This window comes from Geotrypetes seraphini, chromosome 3 (genome assembly GCF_902459505.1).
Source record: "Geotrypetes seraphini chromosome 3, aGeoSer1.1, whole genome shotgun sequence".
Taxonomy (NCBI): domain Eukaryota; kingdom Metazoa; phylum Chordata; class Amphibia; order Gymnophiona; family Dermophiidae; genus Geotrypetes; species Geotrypetes seraphini.
In genome coordinates, this window is record NC_047086.1 from 214,799,849 (window position 1) to 214,821,316 (window position 21,468).

The 21,468-nt window shown below is 44.3% G+C and overlaps 1 protein-coding gene across 1 annotated transcript in view; it reads right to left on the reverse strand.

Annotated features, from left to right (window-relative positions):
* The window catches only part of LRP1 (LDL receptor related protein 1), a 777,705-nt gene that overhangs the window by 360,014 nt on the left and 396,223 nt on the right, over nt 1–21,468 (reverse strand). Inside the window, exons 25-30 of the mRNA XM_033939435.1 lie at nt 17,910–18,114; nt 14,606–14,770; nt 13,607–13,854; nt 11,122–11,253; nt 8,576–8,803; nt 4,422–4,596 (exon numbers count right to left, since the gene is read on the reverse strand). Coding sequence (XP_033795326.1) covers nt 4,422–4,596; nt 8,576–8,803; nt 11,122–11,253; nt 13,607–13,854; nt 14,606–14,770; nt 17,910–18,114 — 1,153 coding nt within the window. The remainder of the gene's footprint in view (nt 1–4,421; nt 4,597–8,575; nt 8,804–11,121; nt 11,254–13,606; nt 13,855–14,605; nt 14,771–17,909; nt 18,115–21,468) is intronic.

The following is a 21,468-nucleotide window of genomic DNA, read 5'->3' on the forward strand; positions in this document are numbered from 1 at the left end:
GTTCACCATCCTCTAGTACCAATACTGGCAGATCTTGAAATGAGATCTTTGGTATTAGATGCACTAAATGTAACAATGGGAATCAAGTTCAAGTTTATTAGTTTTTGATGAATCGCTTATTTGGTTTGCTATGCGATGTACAAAATTATAAAAAAAATAAAATTACAAAAAAGGCAAACCTGACACAGAAAAGATTGATGTCACTGAGAATGATGCCACCATGCTCACTGATAGGGCCAGCATCAGCACAAGCTTGAATGCAAACTTGGAATTCTTGGGGCTGTCCTCTAAAACAGCAGTTCCTGTGCTAAGTTTGGCTTAGACTCCAAGGATCAAAGCTCCTCATTTCTGTTGGGCTTAACCCAGTGATATTTCTTCTTATGACACACCTTCCTGTTCTTCTATAAGAACTCATTCCTAGACGAGGAGAAACTTCTCATCTCCCCTTGCACTTTACTGAGCCAACTTACTAGGTTTCATCACAATTGGAGACAAAAGAAAAGACTGCAAGACTTCATAAGAACATAAGATTTGCCACTGCTGGATCAAACCAGTGGTCCATTGTGCCCAGCAGTCCACTCACGTGGCGGCTCTTAGGTCAAAGACCAGTGCCCTGTTTGAGTCTAGCTTTACTTGTGTATGTTCTGTTCCAGTAGGAACTTATCCAACCTTGTCTTGAATCCCTGAAGGGTGCTTTCCCCTATAACAGCCTCCAGGAGAGTGTTTCATTCCTCCACCATTCTTTGGGTGAAGAAGAACTTCCTTACATTTGTACGGAATCTTTTCCCTTCTAACTTTAGCGAGTTTCCTCTCGTTCTCTTCAGCTTGGAGAGAGTGAACAATCTCTCTGTCTCTACTAATTCAATTCCCTTCAATATCTTGAATGTTTCGATCATGTCCCCTCTCAGTCTTCTCTTTTCAAGGGAGAAAAGACTCAGTTTGTTTCTCTAGCCTTTCGTTGTACGGCCCCTTAACCATTTTTGTCACTCTTCTCTGGACCCTTTCGAGTAGTACTATGTCCTTTTTCATGTACGGCGACCAGTGTTGGATTCCAGGTAGGGGCGTACCATGGCCCGGTATAACGGCATGATAACCTTTTTGGATCTGTTTGTAATCCCCCTTCTTAATCACTCCTAGCATTCTGTTTGTGCTTTTTGCCGCCGCTGCACATTGCGCACAGTTTCATTGACTTGTCTACAAGTACTCCCAAGTCTCTTTCCTGGGGGCTTTCTCCGAGTATAGCACCGGATATCCTGTATTCATGCATATGATTTTGGTTTCCGACATGCATCACCTTGCACTTATCCACGTTGAACCTTATTTGCCATTTCGCAACCCATTCCTTGAGCGTATTTATGTCTCTTTGTAGGTCTTTGCAATCCTTCTGTGTCCTCACTACTTTGTATCATCTGTAAATTTAATCACCTCATTCGTCATGCCAATTTCTAGGTCGTTTATAAATATGTTGATGAGCACAGGCTCGAGCACCGAATGCTGCGGCAGTGTGGCACTCCACTTGTGTCGCTTTTCCAGTCCAAGAATTGTCCATTAACCCCCACTCTCTGTTTCCTATCCACCATGTGAGTATATCACCCTCGATTCCATGGCTCGCAATTTTTCAAAGTAGATGTTCATGTGGAACCTTGTTGAATGCCTTCTGAAAATCTAGATATACGATGTCAACCGGGTCACTCTTGTCTATCTGCCCATTTACTCTTTCGAAGAAGTGCAGTAAGTTCATCTTGCTTCTCCTGGAACACACAATGGGGGCAATTCAGGGCTTATGATCAGGTCCCAGGTACCCACAGCAGACATCATGGAAGTTTGAGAGGGATCTCTCTGTTTGAACATGCAGGGAGGATCTGCCAACAGAACAGCTAGTAAGCGAGACTGAAGTTGATTTTTGTAACAAGGGAGGGGGGAGGTACACTACTTTCTAAAATTTATTTTCCTTTTTTTTTTTTTGTTAAAGAGATGGGGAGGGAATCAGCAGGGTGGGTTAAATCTAGAATGGCTAAAGACACAAGAAAAAAAATGCTGCATGAGAAGAGAAACAAGTCTGTGCAGCAGCTGCAGAATAAAACCAAACTGAACGGACCAGTGAGGTGGTGGCTGCGCAAGAATTCCTCAACAGGCTTGGAAAAGTTTTCTCAGTTTTTCTGAGCTCCAAGATCTGTGCTGGCACCATGAGGTTTTTTTGTTTTTCCTAATAATTTATATTCCGCATATCCTACAATTCTATGTGGATTACAAATTATTCAGGTACTCAAGCATTTTTCCCTAACTGTCCTGACAGGCTCCCACTTTCTAATGTACCTGGATCGGGATTAAGTGACTTGACAGGGTCACAAGGAGCAGCACGGAATTCGAACCCACAACCTCAGGGGTACCAAGGCTGTAGCTCTAACCACTGCCCCACATACTCTCTAGTTTAGCTAATTTCATCCTATTTGTCGATGAAGAAAACCCATTATATTAAAGAGGCATTCCTGAGACAGGGATGGGGGCAAGGCTTGAAAACTGGGGCATCAAAGATTCATTTTAACCCAGAAAATGTGAGAACAAACATAAATGCACAGTTGTCCTAGAGTAATTTTCCAAGACCTACGCATGTCCTAACACTGCTCTTTTGCCCTGTCTTCTTTGTAGTGTCTCACTGTATCTATGCCTCCACTGTATCCTGTTACAGCAAAGCACTCTTGTAGAAAAACAGTGGGCAAAAAAAAAGTACCTGGATTGGTACAGGGAGATTAAAGATTTGAAAGAAATTAAAAAGTAGTACAAAGTGGCATTTATTCAGAACAATAAAAAAAAGTCTGTGTCGCAAGAACAATGGCGGTAAAAATGACCCCCATTTAAAAGTCTGTATCATGTAAACAATGATAGTAAAAAGGACCCCAAATGGTCCGTGTTTCAGCACTTGGCCTTCCTCAGGAGTCCATATTACTCGAAGATAAATGAAAAGCATACAGGATAAATATGAAGCAAAGGGTTCGACAAAATGAACACTTGATTGTGCGCTGCTTTCACAAAATAATCAGGGCGAAACACTCTACCACATGGAACATACTGGATGCTTAATGAGAGGGCTTCATGCAGGGAAACTGAGGGTCATTTCCAAGAACTGATTCTACAGGACTAGAGATGTCATCTAGTGCCGGGGTTCTCAACCCAGTCCTCAGGACACACCCAGCCAGTCAAGTTTTCAGGATACCCACAACGAACATGCACGAGATACATTTGCACAAAATAGTGCATGCAAATTGATCTCATGCATATTCATTGTGGATATCCTGAAAACCTCACTGACTGGGCGCGTCCCGAGGACCAGCTTGAGAACCCCTAATCTAGCAATAGGGAAGAAGTCCCGGCCATCATAGAAGAGCAACACCTATGAATGGCTCCCAAGTGCTACAACAAATGGAAGACCATGGCATCGGAGTCTGGTAGAGGCTAGCTCTAACTGATCAGGAAGTCCAGAAGAGGAAGCGGAAAGGGCTGGGCGAAAAATGTAAACATCCACAACACCCTAAAATGTACCCTTGTTCTCACTATTTCAACTTAATACTAGCTGTCATGCGACAAATCTTGGTCCCTGACCCCTGCTGGTTCATTTAGGAAATTGGAAAAGTTTTTCTTCCAACACCACTGCCTCAACACAGAAGCAACAGCTCAGACTGCAGATGGCCCCCAATGATGCAGTCCCTGTAAGCACAGATTTGCTCAGCTTAATACACAGAGAGAAAATGGCAAAGCACAAGCCACCAGTTTCAACATCAACAAGAATTTTCACCAAAAATTAATCTGGGCCAATATACAGGGTGCCCATAAAACACTCTTTGATTTTAAATGGTTACAAAATCAAAACTTATTGGAATATGTTTATAAATAAGATGACAGCAAATACAAGTCCCAAAAAGCACGGTTAGCAAGTTCTTACACAATCGCTTGCACTTTCACCCTTATAAGCTGCAATTGGTGCAGAAGTTACAACCGTCACACAATGCAACACGACAAAATGGCCGGGTGTTCCTCAAGTGGCCCCCGAGATCGCCAGACATTACTGTTTGTGACTTTTTCCTTTGGGGAGTACGTGCCAGATATGCTTCGGAGAGTCTGGTCCAAGCTCAATTGTCACATCGATGTTTGCCGAGTAACAGGTGGGGCGCACATCGAGTGCATGTAATCAACAGATACCATATGAATCTTTGTGAGTTGATGAAACTGTAGCCTCAAAAGATGAAAGAATATTCCAATAAATTTGGATTATAAAACCATTTAAAATCAAGGAGTGTTTTTGTGGGCACCCTGTATAACAAATGGTGATATTTCAAATGAAAAGGATCTTTTCAATTTGTCTATGAAGGCCTATAAAAGTATTAGCAAAGCTGCCATTCTAGCCTCAGGAAGCGGCCACTCACCCTTTCAGAGGATTCAGCACCAGGCAGTGGGGTTTATCCAGTCCCTGAATCACAGCGTTCTTAAAGGAGCCATCCAGCCGAGCCACGTTAATCTGTTTTTTGTTAGCATCGTAACTAGTCCAGAAGAGGTTTCTTGACACCCAATCCACAGCCAAGCCATGCGCATTTGGCAAGTCTGCAAAGCAAAGGGAACACAGTGAGGCCACAGTATAATCTTATGGGTCTACTCCAGCCATGAGCTGCGTCTTGGTCACATTTTCATGTTATAGTCTTAGGGTTAGATTCACAAAGCCCACCAATCATGTCTCAACCACTTAGCGATCCCTTTGCGACCCCAACCCGATTCACTAACCTTCCTCCCAATCCGATTCTGATCCGCGTATGCAAATGAGGGGAAGGGCATCCAAAAGTAGGAAGGCAGCGATTCACAAAAAAAATCCAGGAACACCGACATGGCTGGCCGATCGCAAAAGAAGCGACTGTTGAGGACCAGCCGCTCACGTCACTGCCGACTGTCCTCACCCTGAAATCCCAGCCTTGCATCCCATCAAACTATCAAAAAAGCCCCCTGATCTCTGCCGTCCTGCATCTCTGCCCCAAAAGGTGGCGAACAGGGATGCATCGCCGCACTTTCAGCGCCCTCAAGAGCCCTGCTCTTGCCACCCTGACTCTCCTGCTCTCTGCCGCCCTTCCCCGCAGTGCGAGCCCGTGGTTTTAACCCGCGGGTTTAAAGCGGGGCTACACTGTGGGGAAGGGCGGCAGAGAGCATTATAGCAGGAGTGGGGGAAGGGGGAGGCTAAACCGTCACTCAATGGCAACTCCCAGTGACAGAAGTTCTGTAGGGATCCGCAGCCTCTCGCTGCAATGACTAAACTAACAAAAGATATTTCCTCTATGTGATAACCTAAGTAGCTGCAAATGAAGGCTCAAGGTATTGTAGCCATAATAAAAACTCACCCCCTCTTCTACGAAACCGTGCTAGCGGTTTTTAGGGCAGAGAACCGCGCTGAATGGCCCGCGCTGCTCCCGATGCTCATAGGAACTCAATGAACGTCGGGAGCAGCGCAAGTCATTCACCGCGGCTCTCTGCGCTAAAAACCGCTAGCATGGTTTCATAGAAGAGGGGGTTAATGCCTAAAAAAGCAGGGGTAAAAATAACCCCCCCCCCCAAAAAAAAAAAATCCTGTATGTCTATCTTTATTTTATAACTGCGATATAAAAGACATAAAAAGGAACAGCTAGAGGAAGAGAATTAGATATAAGGGAAAGGTTGAAAGTAGATGTGGGCATTTAACACTTTAAAATTTTAACACAAACTCAAATTTTTAATGCATTCATTATTTTTAATGCAGGGTCATGAGGCTCATAGGGCGAGTCTGTTCCTGGCCAGCATCTCCCCTCCACTCCCCCCCCTTAAACTTTTAGCTCTTCGCTGGCAGCAACATACCCACCACTCACCATGCATCTGAACCTTCCTTCTGTTCTGGTCCTGCCTATGCAGAAACAGGAAGCTACATCAGATGGAAGGCTCAGAGCCGGCACAAGCAGTGGATATGAGTCGTTGCTTCCAAAGAACTAAAAGGTTTTGAGGTTTCAAATTTTAATAAAATTTGATATACCACTTATCAAACTTCTAGACAGTTATACATATTTAAAATTATAAAATTGGGGTAACGAACATTGTGACATAAAAAGACATACTACGACAATACAGATGGAGGTACGAAATACATTTCAAAATAGGAAAGAGAGCCATTTAAGGGAAGTACAAAAGGGAGGGGATTCCATCTGTAAACCGAGGCTAAGCTCTAGTAATGACAGTGTAATAAAATAATATTTATTTATAACTCACTTTACCTTAACAGTTCAGAGCGGTTTACAACAAAGAGAATCTGTCAGACGCAGATGAAAGGCAAATGGAATTATGTAACTTGCATGGTTGGGTTTCTTTAGCCAAAATTGTCACACAAAAGAGATTTCACAGGTTTTCTTAATCATTTAGGGGGTCCTTATACAAAGGTGCGCTAACTTATTTAGCACACGCTAAATCAGTTAGCGAGCCTTTGTAAAAGGACTCCTTAGTAAGGGAAAGAATTCACAAATATGAGATTTCTCAAACAAATTTGTCATACAAATAAAACTTCACAGATTTCCGAAACATTTGACAAGACAATGAATTCACAAATAGGGCACTTAAGGTTTTGCTCAGGAATCTTTTTACAATACATACTTTTAGTGTAGGAAAAGAGAATAGAGAAATTCTCCGCATGGGTCAAAGGTTTGTAGAGAATACAAAGTGGTTGACAAGAGAAATGGGAACAAGTCCTGCCAGTGTTTTGTAGCACAAACATGCCAGTTTGAAAATAATTCTGGCCTCCACTGGCAGCCAGTATAGTATGGGGTAATGTGATCCGATTTTTTTCAACCCAAATATCAAACGTACTGCATCTTTGAATAGAAACGTTTTTAGTTTTCCTTTGAAACGTTCTAATACTGTTTCGTCCCGTAGGTCCGGGGGCATTGCGTTCCAGAAAGTAGGGACTGTGACTGAAAAGTTTGTTATTCGTATAGTACTAAGGATGCAAATAGATGGAATAGTTAAAAGATTTTGTGACTGTGATCTGAATATTCTAGTATGGATATAGGGAATTCAAATGCTATTTAGGAATTCTGCTTAGTTATAGTTGAGTGTTTTGAATGTTAAGAGCAAGATTTTGTAAGTTATTCTGTGAGGTATTGGAAGCCAATGTGCTTTTATTAGTAGTGGTGTAACATGGTCAAATTTTGGAGGGGGCAACGGGGTAAGAGAATTGAGATCCAGATCACCTGGGGTGGGCTGGAGGTGAGATGCCGGACAGGGGGACGCTGGGAGACTTCAGCAGGCAGGACTGGCCACATCAGATCTGTGCCAACACATGCAATGGTTACATTTATTGTCCACCAAATTACAAAATACTTTACTCTGTGCCTATATAGTACTTTTTTATCTGGCCAAGAGAAGTAAAACAAATTGCCAGGCCCCCAGCTGGTGCCCATTTGCATAAGATAGATCCCTATTAGAAGCACACCCTTGTGTGCCACTTGCCTTAGAAATTTATGGTTAATTGTGAAGTTTATCATTTTTTTTAATTTACTGTGGTGACAGTAGCTTCATGATATTTTAATGACATTCAAGCTATTTCTAACAAATATTGCAGTAACTTATTTAAGCTGTCATACTCATGTATACACTAAAACTGCTCTAATATTACATGTGCAGTACATATATGGGAAAACTATGGTCAGCTGGTGTCTGTTTCAAGGCTATGCATTGATTTTGGTTCAGCCAGTGTACTAATATATTTACAGTTTTTCATAGGGAGCAGTTTCTCAAATTTAACTTTTTTATAAAAGTATATTTGGCCCAACGTATCCTCAGAAAACCCATGGATATCAAAATCAGCGGATGCTCAAATCTCTTGGTTTCCTCCCTTCTCCTCCTCCTCTCCTCACCCCCCAGCCCCCACTCCAACCACTGCATGGTCTAGCAGTTCAGTCTCTCACGTCCCTTGCCTCCTGTGCACCTTCACAGCTTTGCTGGGCTACTGCAACAACAGCCAGACTCAAAGGCTGCGGCCAGCACCAGGCCACTCCCTCTAACCTGGCCCACTCTTTCTAATGCAACTTCCTGGGCGGGCCAGGTCAAAGGAAGAGATCTGGTGCAGGCTGCAGTTTTTTAATATGGCTACTGCTGTTGCTGCAGGGGCCCAGCAGGGTCGAAAACATGATGTGACGGAACTCTGGGGGGTGGAGGATCTGATAGGGAGAGACCCAGTCAGGTCAGCGGTTGGTTGAATCTGCGGATCCCAAACTTGCGGATAAAGAGGGCTGACTGTATATTGAACTTTTCTGGATCTTTAAATTAATAAGGTTTGTACTGTACACTGGTTTCTTCTTGGTCATGGGTATGTTTTCCCAATGGTGGGAGGATGCTAGGGGATTCTCAACTGGCGGGGCTTGCCATATCAGAGCTGTGCCATTGCATTGTACGATTAAAGGTGCAATTAAAATATTTTTAATCATTTCCCACCTCTAATTGAAAGTGAAAAAAGTAAGCAAGGATGGGAACTGGAGTTGTGAGCAGAGAAATCTCTGTCCAGCAACCTATAGCATACCTGCAGACACCACGATGTCCACTCCTGTGCCGTTGATGAAGGCTCTCTTAATGGTCTGGGTCCTCACATCAGACCAGTAAATCCTCTGCTCTAGTGCATCGTAGTCCACCACAGTGACATTGTCGATATCAGGGACAGTGAAGGAGATGATGTAATTGTAATACGGTTTGTCAATGTCCACCCCACGTATTTCCATCTGGCGAGCATAAAGCAGGAACTTCTTCAGTTCTAAGATAGAGAGAAGACATCAGTAAGTCTGAAATTCTTGGCCTCTGTTCCATTTACTCCCTAGATACTGCAGTAGCTCTGAGGCTCCCTGTAATGCACCGACAGCGGGGTGTGGTTATGACATGGAGTCTAGCACCCCTTTATGTCTAGAGATTAACAGGAGATCCAAAAATATCATTCCACTAGGGAATTAACTTTGATTTTCACAAAGCCCTTTAGTTTCCACTACCAGTGGAAATTTTTAATGGAAGACACCTGAATGCATTTCCAGAGATTTAGGCCTAGATTCTTTAAAAAAAAAAAACCATGTTAAGAAATGATGGGTTGCTATCGCAGCCATTCTGGTAGCAAATTTAAAAAAACAAGTCATTCTCCAAAAAACGTTCATGTAAATGAGGGTGGCAGAGAGTGGCGAAGGATCACTAAATTTGCATGGGCCAATTTTGGAAGAGGCAGGCCAGCTGGCCAGAGGGAGTAGGCATCTCTCTGGTCAGCCACCTAATTAAAGATATGGGGGAGAGGGGTCAGAGGCGGGGGGGGGTGTTGTGATGCAGCGGGAGAGAATGGACATCTCTCCCTCTGCTGGGGGGTGGTGTTTGCTTAGCAGCGGGAGAGAATGGGCATCTCTCCCACTGCAAGGGGGGGTCTGTTGTGTGGCAGCGGGAGATAATGGTTATCTCTCCCACTGCAGGAGGGTTGTAGTGTGGCAGCGGGAGAGAATGGGCATCTCTTCCACTGTTGGGGGGGGGGTTCCTAGCAGTCTCCGACACTGCTATGCCGGGGTTTTAAGCAGTGCTGTCACTGTACTGGCACCCCTGGACCAGTCACTGATTTTTGTTGCCAAAAGCCAACGCTGCTCTTGGAGAATGGCTCGGTGGTTTTAAAGAATCCACCGGAGTGCTCATTTTAATGTTGAAGAGCACATTTGCATGGTCAGTGTCAGAGACTGCTAGAAACCTCGCTAAAAACAGAGATAAGCTGTTTTGATAATCCGACGCTAAAATGCCTGCAGGCTAAACCATCGGAAAACAATTTAGTGACGGCGTTAAACTTTTGAGAATCTGGGCCTTAGACTCTAGTTCATGGAGCTATATCCAGTAACTGAATAGCAAAAAGGCAAAATGACAAGCTGTGGAATGAAAAGCCCCAAAGTTAAGGTTTATTTCCTTCTTTATGTTTGACTGTGAAATTGTAATTTTGTTTTTTAAAGTGATATATCAAATTTGAAATATAAATAAAATTGTGCAGGGATTATTCCTTCTTTTCCTCTAAAATTAGTGAATTCCCTGTTTCTTCTCACCAGTTCCTTATAATTTCTCTGTTGTAATATTTCTCTCCCCATTGTGTATTCCCCATGAAAGGAAATATACTCCAAATCTGACTACCAAATAAATTGAATAGACTGAAGCCATTCTTCCAGCCAAGCAGCTACATAATACAAAAGGTAACAATCTAAAAAAAAACTACACCATTGGTAAGATGCCAAGAATACCAAAATGGAAAACAATAAGGATTAAGAAGAGAGAACCTCAGAACTGATTAAGCATTTCTTATTGGATCATGAATATAAGGAACAACTGGCTTGGTCAAGTCTACGGATTACAATTCAAGGAGATATTGGGACTTTAACTGACTCATTATCAAGTTAAGTGAGCTTTATTGGGTCTGAATGGCTTCAATACTTAACATCATTAAGAGCCTTGAAGATTGATTGATGGACTCTATTTAAAAGCTTTAGATAGTACCTGTAGCTTTTCCCAGCCTATGATTTTGTCAATAGTAGCACTCTGCACTTTCTATTACTTGTTATTGTAGATTTTAAATGTAGGTGAAATAAATTTTGTTAGTTTTTAGGATATGAATTGAATTAAAGAAATTAATAAATTAAACTTTTAATTAATTTTATGTTTTAGTAATCTTGGTATAGCATTTTAATGAATTGAACATCAGTAATTGATTATATTTACCCTACTTTGTATAGTTGAGTGGGAGTAGTTGCCAGGCTAAACAACACTCTAGGACAGATGGTCAGCTGGGAGACCCTCTTTAACATCATAGTTGGCCCAGGAAGGACAGCAGCCTTTACAATGGCAGGTCATGCTGGGTCAGCTAGATAGGAGCTTAGCTCCAACAGCATTATAGTGATAGCAACGAGGCACCCCAACATCACCCTGGAACCCTACGAAGGTGTGCATCTTCTCAAGAGGACAACATGCATACTACTAGTGGGCGTGGTCAGAGAAAGCCCACCCTTCAGAGCAACATACCTTAATCTGTTACAGTAACCTTGATTTTTTTTTTTTAAAGCTTTCACATACCGTAGCAGGTTTTCTTGTCCTGTGCCAGCTTCATTAGATGCGGGCAAGCACAGGTGAAGGTGCGGTTGTAATTGATGAGGCAAAGGTGAGAGCAGGGGCCTTTTCCTCCATTTTCTGCGCAAGGGTTTGGAGCTGATGTAAAAAAGAAGATGGGGGAGGGGAAAGGATGACAAAAAAGATGAAGGTTAGTGATTGCTTCATGGCAGCTTAAAATGGATCTTTGCTCTAGGCTCCCCCCTTCCTGTCAATGACTACCCTTCAGTCAATGTTATTCTGAGTCACTTGGCTTTCTCTTCCCTGATTTCCAATGTCTCGCTGGACTCCTGCTGCACTTTGGGAAAACAAGATGAAACTGTGTGCTTCTCTTCCGACTCTGGAGCCATTGTTGCAGTATTAAGCTGTATTATTCCTGTTGGTTTTTAGCAAGTCGCAACACACAGTATCATCTATTTTAAATACACTGTGTTATTATTCTTTAGAGCAGGGCTGCCCGAGTCCAGTCCTCAAGATCTACTGGCAGGCCAGGTTTTCAGGATATGCACAATGAACATGCATGAGAGAGATTTGCATTAGAGAATGACACGGTGACAAATTCATCACCGTTCCCGTCCCCGCAGATAACCGCAGGAAAATAATCCCATGTCATTTTCTAGTGCCTATTTCAACCTCAGTCCTTCTAACACCAGCATTCTTCAAAGCAAAGCTTGCGGGTCAGTGGGCTGAGCCCATTCATGACTCTGATTCTTATGTGAGCCAAGGATAATGAAGCCACTGTGACATCACTGACGTGATTGGTTCTTAGGCATTGGTGGAATGAGGCATTATGACATCACAATATCTGCTCTGGATACCAGAGACTGTCATTCTGTATTGTCTGTTTCAACCTCAGTCCTTCTACACCAGCATTCTTCAAAGCAAAGCTTGCGGGTCAGTGGTTGTGGCCATTCATACTCTGATTCTTCCCTCTCTCCTTAAAGAATGACATGAAGATGGTTTACAGCGGTTATCCACGGGGACGGGAACGGTGATGAATTTTGTCACCGTGTCATTCTTTAATTTGCATACCAAGAAGGCAGTGCAGGCAAATCTCTCTCATGCAGCCCTGCTTTCGAGGATCATGAGACAATAGCCTGGGCCACCCCAAATTATGTCACAAACTGGTACATAAGAACATAAGAATTGTCATACTGGGACAGACCAAAGATCCATCAAGCCCAGTATCCTGTTTCTAACACTGGACAAGCCAGGTCCGAAGTACCTAGCTAGATCCCAAACAGTAAACAGATTTTATGCTGCTTATCCTAGGAATAAGCAGTGGAACACTGAAGTATCCACTCTCACCAAACAGTAACTGGGTGCATTAAAAATAGCTCTCCATAAAATTACTGCAGCGCAAAGGGCAAGGATTCAGGCAAGCATGAGGAATGGCCAAGCACTCCCATCAGCATTAGTTCTGACGATGGGATCCTATAGTGCTATAAACACCAAACCACTAATTTGCTTCAATAAACCACTACAGGGGTAATTCTATGAAGACAGCCTAGTTTTAGGCATGGCCTCACAAATGCGTACGGGATAATGGCCCCCCCGTCAATCGCATCCCGTCAAATCTGCGCACCGACAAGTGCGCGTAGGACAATGGCACCCCGTCATTTGCGCTCCATACAGCGGATACTATTTTGTCTTTTTGAGGGTTACAAAGTAACCCTCTTTTCTGAAGTGGGTGGGGGGAAACCCCCCCCACTTCACTTAAAATATTCACTTTGTATCTAGTGTTAGGGTAAGATTTAGATGAGGATTTAATCCTCATCTAAAACCTACCCTAACGCTAGCGCAATTGACGGGGCACTATTGTCCTGCACTTGTTGGTACGCGCATTTGACGATGTGCGATTGTCCTGCATTCATTTGTCGGTGTACCAGTTTTAGGTGGCAAGAACACACGTAATGGCCAGTATCTGAGTCATTTGCACATAAATGTGAACACAGCTGCACAGTAGCATAGCAAAGGTGGGAAGTGCCCCCGCCCTCTTCTCCACCCCTACTCCTTCCCTGCCCCCCCACCCCGCGTGCATGCCCCTTCTCTTCCCCCATATCTCTTTTACCTCCTCAACATGAGCAGCATCTCCAACTTGCTGCCTGCGCCAACCTCGGCTCTCCCTCTGATGTCACTTCCTGGTGCTGGCTTTAAAATTTGCATACAACTTTAAATATTTAGGTACGCTGATGGACAACTTAATTTTGCTATTGAATATATGATGCTATTTGATGTCCTCACCCCCATCCCAAACGACACCCCTTTTATAGATGGATAAATTTGGCTGTTGGTCAAATTTATTCACAAAACAACCAGAGATTGCAAAAAGCAGCGCCCCGGGAGTTGGCAAACTGTTTCCAAAACCCCTCAGAGTACTCACAACTCAGTTTTCACATACCAATGTCTAACAACTGAAACTCGGACATCCATGTATGCTTGCTAAAATTACCTAGAGGCTGCCTGGATGGATGATACACCTGCAAGTCAAATGGTTGAGTGGTGGTCCTCTGAACTACTGTCACATTATAACCAGTCCATTTGTTCGCTTTCGCCAATGTGTTGGTCCTCCAGTCTGTCCAATACACTTCCCCTCCATAAAGCGTCACAGCAAAACGGGATGAGAGATGATACTCATGGCCTCTCAAGACTTCAATGTGGCCTGATCCATCATATAAAGCTGAATAAATTGCATCAGACCTAGAAAAAGCATTTTAAAAAAAACAGAGATACTTCATCTCACTCTGGCCACTAATTTCAAAAACAGACTTTAAACCTAACTTATAGCTTTGTCATGTAACAAAGATCTCTGTGACATACAGAAGGCCCAGATTTAATTCCTGAGACAGCTACTCTCACAGTCCTTGGAGTAGGAGAGGAAGTCTCATCTGTTGTTGGAGGGATCAGCATACTGGGACCTAAAAAGAGTGGTGATTTGTGGTTCCTAGTCAACGATTCTCATTAGACTGGTTGAGCAAGGCAAGGAGTGAAACAGAAGGCTCTGCAGCCTAATACAGGCCAGTTCTGAATTCAAAGGGAGCAAGAGGAAGTTACCAGGTCACCCACCACCAACAACAACAAGATACACACACACACACACAATTATTTCCAAAATTTGGTTAAAGGACATTTCATCCATTTGTTTATGTCCTGTCTATACCCTTCAGCTGAGACTGTAATTTCCTTGTTCCTGCACTTCGCAAGCTGCTTCACTGATGGAGGTGGTGTGCTCTCTGTCTCAGAGTCATATCACTAGCGCTTCAACATCAAAGAAATGAAACACACAACCAAGAACCCTCCCACGTACACAGGATTGGTGTTGTGCTGCCATGAAATTATACAGTGACTACATTGACCATCTTCTATTTCACACACCATCCAATGAGGAAGGCTGGGAGCAACTAGCAACATTTTTTCTTAACCAAGCTAAATCACTCCCTCCCATATTCACCTGGCATCTATCCACAGAATTCGCTTCTCCAAGTAGTCCACGGTGAGGCCATTGGGCCAGCCTCCAAATCCAGTCTCCTTGTGAATGGTGCGTCGCCCCTCCCCACTCATGGAAGCAGCTTCAATCCGTGGGAGGCTGGCATCCCAATCTGTCCAGAAGAGGATCCTGGGGGAAGAAGAAAAAGAAAGGAGGGAGATCAGTGTGAAGATTTACAAAGCACCCCTCCCTTCCTCAAGAAAATAGCTCACATCAGCTACATTTGTGCTTTACCAGCAACCAGTACTAGGGCTGCACTGAATATCTGTATTCAAATCTATTTGGCTCCAAATAATGCCCCAAATACATGATTTGTACTTGGCCGAATAGTGATTTTTTTTTTTTTTTAATTCTTTATTCATTTGACCACAAATAATCTGGGACTCTACTGTGCTAAATCCTGCTGAAATAAGCACTTTGACCTCTGATTTTATGTTGCTTCTTTGATATTTTTTTTTTTTTTAATAAATCTTTATTGATTTTCAAGTAGTAACAGTGCATTACATATGAAGCTGAACATATAACAAATCAAGAAAAGCACTTTGAACTTACATATAATTGAAAGTAATTGTTGCTTCTTTGTTATGTTAAAGCTCAATGCCCAGTACAGTATTTGGACAAATAGTAAAACATTCTGTTTGGTACAGCTCTAACCAGCCCCCACGATGTACCGTAACTGATTAGACTGTAAGCTCTATTGAGCTGGGATTCTCTTATATGCTTAATGTACAGCACTGTATGCTGCGCTATAGAAATGATAAGTAGTAATGATCCGGGCCGTAAGTTGAAAATGTTGTGAGGCCGCAGGTAGTGGCCACGGCTCGAGGCACCCAGAAGTGCGCGGATGTTGCCATGATGACATCAGGCGCATGTGTGACATCATCACGATGACATCCATGCATGCATAGAGACCTTTCAGACGGGCCCTGAGATGCCAGTAGGGGGGTGCCAGCAGGGGTGCCAGTGTTTTCTCAACTACTTCAAGCTAAGTACCCCAACCACAGACCTCCCAAGCTCCGCCCTAAACCCCACCCAAGCTGTGCCCGCAGATCCTGCCCCCTTTACTAACTTTAATGCAATTTTTTTCCTTCCATTTTTCATATACACTCAGCAGATATAAATTCTCAAAACTGACACATTTTGATCACTAAATTGAAAATAAAATCATTTTTCCTACCTTTGTTGTCTGGTTTCTGGTTGGACTTCCTTCTGACTGTGCATCCAACATTTCTTTCCAATCTAGCCCATTCCCCTTTGGGTCCAGGTCTCTATCTCTTTTCCCTCTGCTTACCCTCCCCAGATCCAGTGTCAGTTCTCCTTTGTACCTACCACCATCTTTGTTCCAGGTCTCCCTCTCTCTCCCTCCTCTGTTATGATCTTCCATCTCTCTGTTCTTCCTCAGGGTCTCTCCCACTCTATCTGTACCTTCCAAGGTCCAGCATCTGCCTCCTGTCTTTCCCCTTTGATCCTGTCTTTTTTCTGCTAACAACCCCCCTCCTCCCAGTATCTGTTCTCCTTTCTGTCAGGTCTTCCTTCCTCCCTGGTCCAGAATTTTTCCACCTCTCTGCAGTCTCTTTCTTTCCTCTATACACCCCCAAGTCCAACATCTTCTCTCCTCTCTTCTGTTTCCCCTTTGTTTAAGGTTTCTCCCTCTCTCTATCTTCCTTTAGCTAACATTTTGAGTCCTCCCACCTTTGATCCAGGTCTTTCTGTCTCTCTCACTCTCTTTGTCTTCCCCCTCCCCAGGGCCTGGCATCTCTCTCTCCTCGGTTCAGGGTGTTTCCCCTCTCTACCTCCTCTAGTCCAGCATCTGCCCTGTCTTTCCCTGTCTTCAAGTCTATTTTCTCACCCCTCCTCAAGGTCCTTTTCTGTCTCTCTCTCCCCACCCGCCCCTCCTCAAGGTCCTTTTCCGTCTCTCTCTCTCTCCTCCCTGGTGTCCAGATCCAGCGTCCCACCGGGGGCCCTCGCAAACCGGCAGGGCCTTACTCTGCTGCTTCCCACAACCAGCCAGAGAGAGATCTTCTTCCCGCGGTCCTGCCGCTAAGCTAATTATGGCAGTCTGCAGAGTGAACCTAACAGGCTGCCGTTGGTCTCTGAACCACGTTCCTTCTGCTGCGGTCCCGACCCTCCTCTGACATCAGGGGAGGCAGGGACTGCGGCAGAGGAAACGTGTGCGGAGATTGACAGCATACTGCTAGGTTCGCTCTGCAGGCTTCCGTAATTAGCTTGTTGGTCCTCGAAAGGGTGGCGGCGGCGGCGCTTTTAAAGGTGAGACTAGGAGGGAAGAGCAGGAGAGCGGAGCGAGAGCTGGGTTGCACTGAGAGCCGTTTTGGGCCGCATGCGACCCGGGGGGGCCATATGTTGTGCAGGGCTGCTATAGAAATGATATGTACTAATAGTAGTACGGTAGATGTCTTCAAAACAGTGCACAGGGAAAGCAATACTTAACCTATCCACAGGGAGCGTGCGTGAGCTCTGCTGGGTGTTCCTAATAACTCCAGGGCCATTGTCTGAGATGCTGGGTAAGACGAGTCTGACTCAGCATGTCCGTTCTTATGAGATGCACCCTTCAGAAAGAAAAGATCTTTACTCTGAAAATGGTTTTAGGCAGCTCCTCTGCAATCTCTCTGAATGTCCTGGGATTAACTGGATGCCTGCACTGGCAAGATAATCCTTAGTGACACATGGATACCGGATTATTGCACAATGGGTCTATGAGATCACTGGTGATTGGCTGCTTAGTATGAGAACTCCAGATATCTTGAGCTCAACCAGTGATGCTTTAGAAGTACTGGCCAATGTCTCTTCAGCTGCGATCACTTTTATTTGGAAATTTCTTTATTCAGTTTTCTTGAAAACAAGTCAAAATACCACATTCGTAATATCTGTTAAGCAATACAATCTTATTCAGATACCCCTCCCCCTTCCCTCTACCACCCCCCCCATCCCCAAGAATCTACATCTCCCCACCCTAAGAACCCTTAGCTCTGCTGACATTCAAGTGATCCATGAAGACAAAATAACATATTCAATTCTGAGCCTATCGCAATGGCATCATCGTTAGATGTCCAAATTATTCAGTATTGTAGATCTGAGACGCATCAGTAAGGTATCTATGAAAGGCAAACCAGATCTGTAAAAACTTCAGCTGTGATTATTTTTAAGGGAAATGGAAATTAAAACGATCCCAACAGAATAAACCATCTCAACTGCCAACAAGGTGAGTTCATCAGCATTTTACAGAAATTAAAGAAATGCTGCTACACACCCGTCCCTGGGATCCAGTGCAATGGCTCGCGGGTGTTCAATGTCCCCAGCCAGCAGAGTGGTCCTCATGGTCCCATCCAGCTTGGCCACCTCAATCTGATCCAGATTACTTTCCACCCAGTAAATGTTCCCAGCGATCCAGTCGACGGCCAAACCTTCTGGAGTTGCCAGGCCATGCTGGATCACAACCTCAAAGCTGGTAAGAGCTAAAAACCAAACAAAACACAAAAACACAGATAGAGAAGTGGAATAAAATCATACTGCTGTCTGGAAAGATCATGGCAGCCTAGAGGGTACAACACAAAGTTAAGCTGGATATGTCTCAAGGACTGTTTTGAAAACCACTACCATAAACTAAAGCACATACATTTATGGTAGGTCCTGAAGTCTCTTCTCACTGATTTGGTGAAGGCCATTGAACTGTTCTTGGTCACTAGACAGTGGCCTCTGAAGAAAAACTAAGAGGTTAAGGTAAGGTGGGCCAAACTATTTGACAACTCATTTATACTCTAGAGCAGTGGTTCTCAACCCTGGCCCGGGGACCCCCCAGCCAGTCGGGTTTTCAAGATATCCCTAATGAATATGCATGAGAGAGATTTGCATATAATGGAAGTGACAGGTATGCACATCTCTCTCATGCACATTCATTAGGGATTTCTTGAGACCCAACTGGCTGGGGGGTCCACAGGACAGGGTTGAGAACCACTGCTCTAGACGGTGGTGGTGGGGGGTGGGTAATTATTTTAATGTAGGAGCAATGCATCTTAGTCCGGGGAAAGCAGATGCACATATGTACAGCTGCTTACATGCAGGTATAATTGTGTGCCAGTAAGAATCAGTACCTATGCATTCTATTATGCTGACTTTAATCCAAAGCTGCTGAGTGGATTACAATAAGACGACCTTCTCATTAAAAGGGATTTTACAATAGATTCATTGTGATATCAGAGAAAATTTGGGCAATATTAATTTGAAAACAGATACGTTTTTAAAGCTTTTCTAAACTGAATAAAAGAAGGAATTTTCTGAATACAGATTGGTATATTATTCCTTATCTTTGCACCCTGAAACATAAAAGATTTTTCCAACTTGATTTTAACCACACAAGCTTCATTGATGGCAAATTTATAATCCAACCTGTGGCAATCTCTAGATGTATACTGTATATCAGGGGTGCCCACACTTTTTGGGCTTGCGAGCTACTTTTAAAATGACCAAGTCAAAATGATCTACCAACAATAAAATAATTTTTTAAAAACCCCCACAAAGCACACTGAAAGGCAGAGAATAATGTTAATTATAATTCATATTCCGGGTTTTTTTTCAAAGAGGTCAAGGCAAATGACTATGCAATGTCGCCTCAATAACAGCCATACAAAAATAGACAAATATACCCCCTCCCTTTTTACTGAACCACATAGCAGTTTTTAGTGCAGGGAGCTGCGTTGAATGCCCCACGTTGCTCTCGACGCTCATAGGCTCCCTGCGCTAAAAACCGCTATTGAGGTTTAGTAAAAGGGAGCCATAGTGCAAAAATATAAACAGCAGATATAAATTCTCAAAATGGACACATTTTGATCACTAAATTGAAAATAAAATCATTTTTCCTACTTTTGTTGTCTGGGTGATTTCATGAGTCTCTGGTTGCACTTTCTTCTTCTGACTTCTTCTCACTTCACTCTAGCTGCACTTCTTCTTCTGACATCTTCTGACTTCAGCCCACTCCTGCATCCAATATTTCTTCCCTTCTTTCAGCCTCCTATATGCTTTCTCTCCTCCAGACCTCATTCTCCCCCCAACTTTCTCTTTCTTTCTCCCTGCCTCCTGTTCTTTCTCTTTCTCTCCATGCCCACTTTCTTTCTGTCACCCTGTTCCCTCTTTATTTCTGTTTCCCTTCTTTCTTTGTCTCCCTGTCTCCCCTTTTTTCTGTCTCCCTGCCTGCCCCCTTTGTTTCTTTCTCCCTGCCCTCCCCCAAGCCACTAGGTTTTCCACCGCTACCGGGAAACAGGCCTCCAAGCCACCACCGCCCCAAGCTTTCTTTGCAGAAGCCTTGCGCTGACCAGGGTTCTGCTCCCTTCAATTCTGATGTGGGAGAGGAAGTTCCGGGCCAGCCAGGCAGCGATTGGCTGGCCCAGAAATTCCTCTCCGATGTCAGAATTGACGTCGGGGAGAGGAATGCTGGTCAGCGCGAGGCTTCTGCAGGCCCAAATCTCCGGAACGCCCAGGGCCGAGGAAAAGAAAAAGCCAGTCCATAAATCCTTCCATGAGAGCTGTTCCAGGTCTCCTTTCAGCACGGCACTTACAAAAATGCGTAGCCACCCCCCCCCCCCTCCTCAACTTCCCATTTTCAGGCTCAATATGCCAGAGCAGCAGCAGTTCTTGCATTTTTGGGCAGAGCACCTCCTGCTCCTGAACCGCCTTTCTCCAGTCTGGCGCTATGATATTCCGCCAGGGGCAGCCGGGCGCTCAGCCTTCCAGATGACGTGACTTCCTAGACCTGCCCTCCCGCTTTCTCCAGAAGGAAGTGACATCATCCCCCAGTCTATCAAGGATTTTCTTCGGACAAAGCAAGGGCATCAGGTCAAAAGCGCGCCGGGACAAAGGCGCGCGAGGAAGACGGGTTCTGGCAGTCGGGCAAGGAAGGACGCAGCGAGAGATGGTGGCATGAAGTGATGACAGGCTGGGGAACCACAGGGAGAGGAAGGATGATCGGCTGTGTTCGTTCGGGACGGCAACATGAGTCTATCACGGAACCCGGGATGGGTTCCGTGTATCGACTCTGCATTGCCTTCCCGAGCGAACCGGTACGATCCGCGATCGACGTGTTGGCACCACCTGCTGTATATATATACCCTGTGTTGCAGCGAACAACGTAAGGTGCACAACATTTTTCTGCATTTAGGCCACATAGACTTTTATACTAAAAAAGCATAAATATATTATAAATAAAAGTGCTGCACCCAACCCCAATTCTGCCCTATTCTCTGACCCCAGAGCACCTACATTTCTATCATGTAAAAGCAGCTGCCGTGATTTCATCATGCCTTTTGTGAACACATACTGTACATCGAGAGCTTTAAGAGAGCACCTTGGAGCACACAGAACTGAACCAGAAAGCATATTAAGGGCTGTGTGAAACAGTGCAGCATTCAGGGCACAAATGCAGAAGAGGGGGTGCAAAAACTGCTCCCACCTCACTGTCTCCTTGGGCGACAGCAAAACGGGTAAGGAAGGAGGGACAAGTAGGCAGGTGGACCCAAGGCACAACCATAGCTCAGTACAGTCCTGTGTGAGATCCCCTTATAAAATTATCCTATTGTTGCAGTTGCTGATGCCACACAGTGGCTGATGCCACACAGTGAAGCCTATTCTATAGCTGCAGCTGGGCACCCAGATCTCATTATAGAATTACAGCATAACCAGCTATCTGGTGGCCTTACAATTTAGACAAGCACAGTTACAGCATGCCAGAGCCCAAATGCAGTAAGGATACGTGAAACATACTGCATTCTGTAAGTTATGTGTGTAACTGGGAGCCCTATCCATCTGCACTATGCCCC